The sequence below is a fragment of the Corvus cornix genome, chromosome 20 (genome assembly GCF_000738735.6).
Source record: "Corvus cornix cornix isolate S_Up_H32 chromosome 20, ASM73873v5, whole genome shotgun sequence".
NCBI classification, from domain to species: Eukaryota; Metazoa; Chordata; class Aves; order Passeriformes; family Corvidae; genus Corvus; species Corvus cornix.
In genome coordinates this window covers 12,519,907-12,530,334 of record NC_046349.1, presented here as the reverse complement: position 1 = coordinate 12,530,334, position 10,428 = coordinate 12,519,907, and the positions used below count along the sequence as shown (strand labels likewise).

Below are 10,428 nucleotides of genomic sequence, written 5' to 3'. Positions count from 1 at the left end.
CAGATGCTTGGCTGAGCTGCAACATGCTGGCAACCGACCTGCCCCAGCAGACACGAGAACTCCCTGCTTTTAATCACCAGGAGAGCTAAACCCAGCAGCGTCCTGCTGCTGATTCTTCCCTGCAGAGAAAACTGTCTGCTGCCTACAAGCTTCGAAGCTCACTTTCTTACAAAGGGAAGAGCAGCCTGACATACAACTCACTGTAAATGCAGACTTTTTGATGTTTGCACTTGTAAAAGTGACTAAAGTCCTGCTTGATTCCACCCCATATGCACAGCAGCTCTTGGAAGGACTTGTTTTCCTTTTCCTTTTTATTTTCTCTTTTTAACCTGTGCTCTCTCAGGTCCACAGTCACTGGTGAATTCAGCTCCTTTGCTGACAATGAACACCACACACTTTGCATTCTCATTTCAGCCCGTGCTGCTTAACATCACTGAAGACTTCAATGACTCCATCCTGAACAACAGGAGTGGCGATGGATTTTGCGAGCAGGTCTTCATCAAAGCCGAGGTCTTCTTGACTTTGGGGATCATCAGCCTCCTGGAAAACATCCTTGTCATTCTGGCAGTGCTGAAGAATGGGAACCTGCACTCTCCCATGTATTTCTTCCTCTGCAGCCTGGCTGTGGCAGATATGTTGGTGAGCATGTCGAACGCCCTGGAGACCGTCATGATTGCAATCCTCAGCAACGGCTACCTGATCATCGACGACCACTTCATCCAGCACATGGACAATGTTTTTGACTCAATGATTTGTATTTCTCTGGTAGCCTCCATTTGCAACCTCTTGGTCATAGCCATTGACAGGTATATCACTATTTTCTATGCCCTCCGTTACCACAGCATCATGACGGTGAAGAAAGCCCTGACTCTCATTGTGCTCATTTGGGTGGCTTGCATCATATGTGGCATCATTTTCATTGCCTACTCCGAGAGCAAAACTGTCATTGTGTGTCTCATCACCATGTTCTTCACCATGCTGCTGCTCATGGCCTCGCTGTACGTGCACATGTTCCTGTTCGCCCGCCTGCACGTCAAGCGCATCGCGGCGCTGCCCGTCGAGGGCGTGCCCCCCCAGCGCACCTGCATGAAGGGCGCTGTCACCATCACCATCCTCCTGGGGGTCTTCATTGTCTGCTGGGCACCCTTCTTCCTCCACCTCATCCTCATCATCTCCTGCCCCATGAACCCGTACTGCATCTGCTACACCGCGCACTTCAACACCTACCTGGTGCTGATCATGTGCAACTCGGTCATTGACCCGCTCATTTACGCCTTCAGGAGCCTGGAGATGAGGAAGACTTTCAAAGAAATCGTGTGTTGCTGTTATGGCATGAGTGTGGGACAGTGCATGCTGTGAACACCTGGCTTTGGGTGGAAAAAACACGCCACAGGTGTATAAGTATAAATATATATATGTATATATTGAGATACAGAGCAGCTCACTTTAAATGCAGTGCCTGAAGGAAGGGTGCAGGAAAGACAAAAGCCTTCTACATGATGCCTTGTTTCCTACTTTTTAGAGTGAAAACCAATTTCAACTGAATTATTTGAAGTTTTTAAAATAGTTATAACGGAAGGAAATCCAGAGTGGCTTACAAAACAGCTTCAAAAACTTACTGGGAAAAATGAATCCTGAAAGGGACTGCCACCTTCTAGAGACTGAGATAATTTTCCCTCTAGCATTCATTTGTGCCTGTTGCTTTATCTCTGTGCCACTGCCAATGAGCCGGTGCTTTCTAAAAGATTTCTTTAGTAACCTCTGTGGAAAGCTATTTTTCAAAACACCAACAGGTAACAGCATTGTTCTACACCCACGCCTCTGCCTTTTAATGAAAGAATAGATTGACATTTTTGCTCCTTGCCATAAAGCAGCCTGAGTACAATTTTCAAAGGGTGAAAGCAAACATTTCTCTTGCACTGAAATCAGTTATCACTACAGGATCGGTGACAGTGTGACTTCAACAGCTGCCTGATAGGATTGACTCATGTGAAGGCTTTTACATTATTTGTTGTGATATAAGAGTATTATATCCTTGAATTTTTAATTATTTTTTTAAAGCTGGAAGGCACTGATCAATGTGGTATTTGCTAAGTTCATAAAAAGTCACAGAAGTCTTCTTTTGATAAATCCTCACTAATGAGACCCACAGATCTGAATATCAGAAAGAGCCAAAATGCAAAATACCTTGAATGTAGCATTGTGTAAAAGCTGCAGGGAGTCATTAGAAATGTCCACCTGTAAGTTCAGCACCTGGAAGAAATCAGATGTGTGTGGCAGAGAGGACTTTGTGCATTGAGAAATAATGTCCTGGGACAGTGTCTCCTTACTTCAGCTTTACACTGCACTCAGGGGCTGGATCCTCCTGCTCCGGGAACAGGAGAGCACCAGGGCTGTTTGCCGTCCTTTTTGCCATCCTTTCCCAACCCTGTGTGTGTCACTGGCATGAAAAGAAGCACCTGCAGCTACAATAGTTTCGTCTTTGCCTCTGCTTTCTGCAAGAATAAACCCTGTGGGTGGCCTTCAAACAGCACATCATCCCTGAGCAAAGGCTGCTGCAGCTTGTGCTCGACACAGGCACGGGCAGTGGCACTCACAGTGCCAGGCTGAGAACACTCTGAGCCATCCTAAAGGCTGCTACCACCTTTCTGGTACCTGCTTTTAGGAGGGGAGGTATCCCCAAACCCTTAGAGTTGTCTGATTCTTTCAAACATCTAAAAGATCTTATTTGACTTAAAACTCTTTTATTCCCCCCACCTTCTTGTTTCGGAGTTGCTGGGTTGATTATATTATTATTATTATTATTATTATTATTATTATTATTATTATTATCAGAGTTATTTCTGGGGTTTGCCTCTGCCAGGTGAGAAACTGTTCCTGCAGCCCAGAGCTCCCCCAGCTCCTGTGCCCCCAGCTCTGCCCCACACTGGTGCTGGTGTTTCAGTGCCAGTGGCTCCAGACCCAGCCCTGCTGCCCGTGGGGAGTCACATTTCACACTTTGCACATCCTGGACTCTGTTTGATCCTCAGCATCCGACAGGGAACAGCCCCATTTCCCAATCCTATGGGCTGTATGGTTTTCCTGGGGCCAAGAACCACCTCTCCCCATGCTCCAGCCACACTCTGCCCATCAGCACAACCAACCTCACGTTCCCTATTCCTCCTGTCCTCTGATCACACCCTGAATTCCCTGAGTTCTCACTTCCTCCCATTATCACATCCTCCAGGCTTCCCCCTTTCCAACACTCTGTTCCAACACTTACCTAATCCTATAACCCTTAATTTAAAAAAGGCTAAATTTTTAAAAAAGCAAAACCAAGATCACTGTGGAGCAGAACAGGCACAAATGAAAATTCTCCCCATTTCAGGATGAGACCAAAGAAAATCCCCCCAGCTGGCAAAGCCAAATGCTTTCAGCCTTATCTGTGTGTCACAAACCCCAGCTGAGCAGTCCCAAGATGTGCTCTGTTAGCCCAGCCTGTCGCACTTTGCAGCATCTGATGTGGGGCACGGAGATGAAATCAGCACAGGGAACCACGGAACTCTGGTGGCGTGCAAAGACTGTGCGTAGCTGTTGTAAAAAATCTCTGCCTGTTCTCAGTGTTCTGTATTTTACACTCTGGAGCATGGTTTGCCACGATATTCTGCCTCAGGTCGTTGTGGATTTAGCTCTTGTTGCACCTCATGTCCTACTTATTTCTCTGATGTCCTACTTCTTGCTCTTTTAAAAGCAACAAGACTGATTCATACCGTGCTTTGCCTTTAAGCGAAACATACTCTGCTGAATAAAATCTGAAGAGATCACTGATAATCGTGTTTGCTTCTGTCAGAGCAGCACTTCACATCAACCCAGTCTGGGGGCTGGCTCACAAAACTAGAAATAGAGTCTAACACTGGGCAAAAGCCTCTTAATTCAGAGAATTGTGGAATGGTTTGGGTTGGAAGGGACCTTAAAGATCCTCTCACTCTACCCCTGCCATGGGCAGGGACACCTTCCACTATCCCAGGTTGCTCCTGACCTGGAACTCTTCACTCTGCCCACAGAGCTCCACAAAAAGGAGGGAAAAAGCCAGATTTTCAGTCCCATATGCAAACAAACTGAAAGAGAATCCATAAAATCCCTCAAAGATTTCTCACCCCGTCTGGCACCAGGCTCCCCACAGGTTATCCAGGAGGTGGGGAGTGGGTTTGTTCAGCCCCAGGTCCACATTCTCAGCTCTAAGCCCAGGTTTGGAATTCTGTGGGGCACAGAGCCAGGACTGTGGGATCTCAACAAGCCTGTCCCTGATGGGAAGGGAAAGAGGGAGTGCCCATGGGTCTGAGCCCCACAACAGGAGTTAGTGAGTGAATACTCACAGCTACGGGCCCAGGTGGGAAGGGAAATGGGAGGAAAGGAAAAGGGAAAAGGGAAAAGGGAAAAGGGAAAAGGGAAAAGGGAAAAGGGAAAAGGGAAAAGGGAAAAAGGAAGGGAAAGGGAAGAACAGGACTGCACTGCAATCAGTGGGACAGATCTAAACATTTTGATGAGAGAGGAGCCCTGGAACTTGTGCTCAGCCACCCTTAGGGACAGAACTCCAGTCAGGACTCATCCAAGAGACCCAAAACCACCAGCAGTGCCCACCCCTGTCTCATTTCTCAGCATCATTTCCCTCTGGGTGTGCACACACAGCAACCAAACCCAGCCCAGGCAGGGGCAGGGCAGCAGCCCCTCACACCTGCTGGGAGCCAGAGCAACATTTCCAGCTGAGAATCCGCCCCTGATGGGGACTGCAGTGAAATGCCACCACTTTCAGAGCTGTCACCTGTAAACCAACGAATAATCTGCTCATAATAAGAAATGTTTCTTACTTGAGGGGAGTGTTGGGCTGAACAAGATATGTGCAGTTTCCCCCAGATGGTCTAAGAAATGGCAGGCTGAAATAATATCTTTTGCATCTAAAGGTATCATTAATATGGATTTATTGAGTCAGTTTTCCTGCAAGACAATCAAGCAGTTCACAGACACTGTAGGATTACCATTTGCTCAAAGATGTGTTGGGAAATCCTCATATATTTAAGACAAATATTTGAATTCACAGGAGCATGAGTTATCCTGCTAAGTCAACTCAGCACGGCATATTCTGCAAATTACAGACAGATTTGTTTCTTTCACATTAAATTCAGCACTGTGCAGGCAATTTTCCCATCAATAAGTGACTATTTTATAATCGACAGCATTTGTATTAATGGGCAAGTAACCAAGTCCAGGCACAGAATTCTGCAGTCAAACTAGGTCATTATTAAGGCCATTAGTACAAACACCTTCATTATTTCTCACTGAAATAAGATGTTTCTATTTGCTGAGGCCTAAGTGGGGACCAGGGTTTGCTGTTTGGTGGCTGCACCTAAAACCACTGATTTAGAAGGAATCCACAAAGGAATGGGGCTTCACAAGAGACACTGGAAACCCCTTTGCTGTTTGCAGCCCAATCTCAGTTCCTCACCCCTGGGACAGCACAGGAGACACCAGGGGACCTGGGCACTGAGAGCCAGCAGGGGCACAGCAACTGTTCCACAGCTCCCTGGCCCCACATCCAAGGGCAAAACCCACTCACATGGGATGATTCAAGTCTTCAAACTGAAATAGAAGAGGGTTAGATGGGATATTGGGCAGGAATTGTTCCCTGGGAGGGTGGGCAGGCCCTGGCACAGGGTGCCCAGAGCAGCTGTGGCTGCCCCTGGATCCCTGGCAGTGCCCAAGGCCAGGCTGGACATTGGGGCTGGGAGCAGCCTGGGACAGTGGGAGGTGTCCCTGCCATGGCAGGGGTGGCACTGAAGGGGCTTTAAGGTCCTTCCAACCCAAACCATTCCATGATCCCATAGCCCTGCCTGCAGCAAGGAGTCCTAACACACCATGAGCTGATTCTGATGGTGCAATGCAGATTTTCCTCATCACGAGGGTGAACACCTCTAAGAAAACATCAGGTAAAAAAGAGAGGCAAGAGAAAGCTGGATGGGAGACCGAGTCTGAGCAGCTGTGCAAAACAGCACTGGGTGCAGGTAGGGATGTCTGAGGTGTGGGAGAGGGCCAGGCCTGAGGGTGAGCATCTCTGGTGCCAATCAGGAGACCAGAAGTGTGAAATCAAGAGTCCGCAGCTAATTAGGACAGAATTCATCCTTGTTCCTGTCTGATTTCACAAAGCCTACACGTTACTCCTGCCTTCAGCCTTTAAGACCAAAGTACCTCTTCACAAAACACTTGTCTCTCAAAATGAGTCTGAGCTTATTCTTCACTTGAGCAAAACACCAGACCTTGTACTTGTAGCCTTTTATTGCCTCCACGTACAGTCAATTATGTGTTACTTGTGAAGAGATTTGCCTTTAGTAATGTTAAAATTGTACAGCATGTACTTGGAAAGGTCTAAATCTAAATCAAGGACTCGTAATTTCAAGTTTTGAAATGGTACAGGGACAGTAAATAAATGTAATCTTTCATTTTCAAATTTCTCTGCATGAAAGGAACCAAGGTGGGCTTGGGAATCCAAAACTTTTGACAAAAACAAAACAGAAAGGAGGCAGCACCAAAGCTGAGGCAGTAAATTTGTCTTTAAGAAATTAGTTCATGCATTTGCATATCCAACTTGATGTACAAAAATTAAACCAAACACTGCACTACTGTTATCATAAAGTGAACTGCATTATCTTCTGTTTATGTAACAGACCATCTATTTCTTCTGAAGGACATCTGTCTCAGGACCCAAACAGTGAAAGCAGGGCCTATTTAAAGCACAAATCAAGGGAAAATACCAACTCCTCATTATGCTGTGACCTGAACGTTCAGTTCCAGGGGAAGGGAACAGCAAAAATAGGCAGAACGCCCATCAGTGAACACCAAAGCAGTGTTAAAACAGATCTTTTTTAAAGCAGAATCAGCTACAAGTCTCTAAAATCAATTTTCCTCTCAAGTTTGTTGAAGCTTACAGGGACACCACGCTGCTGCCTGTGCCACCCCTCACAGCAGGCACCCAAACAATGGGACTGGAAGATGCTGCTTTGGTTATTTGGCTGCCACTCTGTGCTCCCTCACCAGCCATGCCCCAGAGCTTTGGGCAGTCTCTCAGCTCTCACTCTTCTCCTCTGCACTGCTCTGTTGTTACTCAGATGAAACTCAACAGATAAATAATTCCCCATATTCCCTAAGTACTCTTTGACAGTGCTTCTCTGTTTAATGCCAGGCTGAAGTCTAAAAGAAATCAGTAAATCCATGTGTACACGTGGCACAAAGCTGCCATTCCATAAATAAACCTACAGCTGTGTGGCTCCAGTCCAGCTGCTGGGGTGTCATTACTATTCTCCAAAAAAAATGCAGATGTGTGCCCAAGAGGAACTCTGAGCAACTTCCTCTTGGCAAATCCACTTTGGAGAGCCCAGAAGTAAACATTTAAAATCAGTTCAGGTAAATGTGATCAGCCAGTGTGACCCCACAGTGGATTCCTCATGAAATCAAAGGAGCTCCCTTTGATTAAAATGAGAAGCAGCAGAAAAACATGCACTGAGAATGTTGAATGAGGAATTGTGTGTATTTGTAGGCAAAGGAACAGTTGCACATTTCAGTGGTAAAAAGCTTTTACTAATGAGCAATTGTTCTCTTCCGCTACCTGCATGTAGATCAAAAACCACAGGGCTTTTGCTTTTCACTAAGCAAGAGAAGTTAAACTGAAATTATATTCATCTGAGAACAGGTACAAGTGGACTTGTGGGTGTAATGACAGTGCAAACATTGTTTGCGTCACTGATTCATGGAACTCAGCCTTATTGTGGATGATCTGATGTGCAATTTGATAAGTCTATCATATTGTTATTGCCCAAAATCCATATATTCTTTTGTTCTTAAGATGAGTCTCTTTAAAATAGGAACCAGCCATGTCATAAATTCTGTTACAAAGATAACAACTACTAAACCCTAAGTTTTAAATCATAAACTGGAAGAATGGGAGTGACATTGGAAACAAGCACATTATCATAGGACAGTACGTTTTTACCAAGAGATAAAAGATTGTAATTCTTTGTTTTTCAGAATTCTTATGAGTGGGTAGTAAACAGGTACAGAACCTATTGAAATTAAACCAGGCATACATGGAATCAGACAAGGCACACAGAAGTGACCAAATATTCTTTTTAACAACCAATTCACCAAGCAGAAAAACACAAGATGTTCTCTGAGTTTCAGTTCTTTGCTTTCTTCTCCCATGTCATATTACTCTCACTTGGTTTGGATTCTATTTCTACCTTCTCTCATTGTTTATTTTGCAGCTTCACCAGGAGCTGACACATCACTTTGACTTCTCCTTGTAAAGGGTTTTGTGTCTTGTATTAAAATACCTCCTTTGCTGGCTGACAGAAAAAGCTGCAGCAGCTGCACTTCCCATGCTCAGCTCCTTCCAGAGGCAAACACAGAAATGAGACAAGGGAACATTTGCCTCCACCCTGCTCTCTTAGCAAGACATTTATATTATTTTATCCAGCTTCTGGTGGGAATTAGTCCCAACCACTGCTCATTCCCAAAAGGAAAACCTCCAAAAGATACCTGAAAGTTTTGCCCTGTGGCTTTGGCCTCTCTATTTTGGTATTGTTAATTTGTCTTAGCTAAAAATGGATTGTATTTGTAAGGGTTAAATGATAAATTAGCCAATAAGCCTTTAAAACTTAAAATACAGACATTGAAAGCACCCAAGACCAAATAAGAAATTTCAATAACGAATAATGATTTTTTTTTTTTGTTCAAATAACAAAAAGTATCCTAACAGGTATCTAAATTCTTGATAGCACAAGCACAGTGAAAGTCAATACTCTCCCTCAAAATGAAACTCATTATTTCTCAGACACGGTGGATTTTAAATATCATCTTTTGACCTGAGTGCAGCTCCTTACCAGAATCTAAGAGCTGTTAAATTACTGATGGGCTGCATGTAGGAGAAATATTCAAGCCCAGCTCAATTACTGTGTGAAAAGCAGTATGTGAAGAGGTGTTGGATATCCTACAGAGCACCTCAGGTTTGCTTTGCTTTAGGAAAACTGGAGAAAAGGCTTTGCTTTCCTCTGGCTGCTGCCTTACAGACCAGAATGGGACTTAAGTGATACCATGGACAGAAGCATCGCTTGCATCCCTCCCTGCTGGTGCCCCCTCCCAAAGGAACAGGATTTCTTATTTAGCTCCCAACACCTGCTGCTCAGGCGTTTTCATCCTGGAAGGGGAGATATTAGAAAATATGTAGGGGACCCCATGTCTTTATCAAAGTCAAACAATGAAACCAGAAGAGCAGGCAGGGAGGACATTTAGTCCAGGGAACAGCATTTTCCAGATTGTACCAGCCAAGAGACAGCTCAGGGAACAGAATGCTCTGGGAGAGCTGGAGCTATGTGACAATTCTGTGTTTTGATTTCTTAAGTGCTGTTCCTTTGCAAGTTCTCCTTAATGAAAAATTATTCAGCTATCCTGAAGTAATACCTTCCTTTTAATGTCAAAATTACTACCAATCTGTTGTCCAACTGCTGATCAGAAAAGGCAAATAACTTCTGAGGCTTATGCACAAATATTGCTATTTAGAAAATCAAATCACTGAGGGACTGCCCCCTTCCTTGCTTTGCTGGGAGCTGGGATGAGCAGGACATGCAACACAAGGTTTAATATTACTTTTTCTGAAGAGATCAGTACATTAAGACAGCTCTGTAAATGGTGAGCGAGAGCCCTGCGTGATCAAAACCACTACATCAAAGAACTTGGAGCAATCAGATATTCTGAATAAAGGTAAAGATGGAATTAATTAAGACTACAGCTCCCACATTGAAGCAGCAATGAATATGAGGTCATTAAACCATCTGCATAATCAGTGAGCATGTGTTAAAAGCAAGAAGTAATTTCTGTAAGGGAGAAAAGTCTAGAAAAAAGCCATTTCTGATTGAAAAGTTGTAATTGTTCCCAAAAAATTGCTTAGCGCAACCATATTAATTTTGTAATAAACAGATTTCAAACATAATTTTGTTTCCTTTGTGAATCCAACAGTTCCTTGTCCAGTGTGTTGGAAGCTGGATAATCACACCCACTCTGGCTGTACATTCATGGGGTGTAAGTAGCCAAAATGGGCATTTTCACATCCTGCAATTAGTAGCTCACAGTAAAAAACAGCAGCTTGTTAAGAACTTTCCAGTCATGGTGAGTTATAGATGTATTGACACATATTTATATATATTTATATATGCATTTATACCTGTGTATGCACAAGCCATGTTTCATTTTCCTTATGAGCCCACACTTTGAATTAGTGGCTGACTATCCACAGAAAATCTGGAATTAACTGGGTTTTGCAGTCACATTTGTTCCTTGCACATATGAAAGTGGGTTTTGTTTGTGTTGTTTTAATGAGAATTTAAGCACCCTCAGTTCTGCTGC

The 10,428-nt window shown here is 44.2% G+C and overlaps 1 protein-coding gene across 1 annotated transcript; it reads left to right on the top strand.

The window, feature by feature from the left end:
• Positions 1-3,810, top strand: MC3R (melanocortin 3 receptor). Its single transcript, XM_019284290.3, has one exon. The coding sequence runs from the start codon at positions 382-384 to the stop codon at positions 1,357-1,359; it is 978 nt and encodes a 325-aa protein (XP_019139835.1). The 5' UTR covers positions 1-381; the 3' UTR covers positions 1,360-3,810.
• The last annotated feature ends 6,618 nt before the right edge of the window (positions 3,811-10,428 follow it).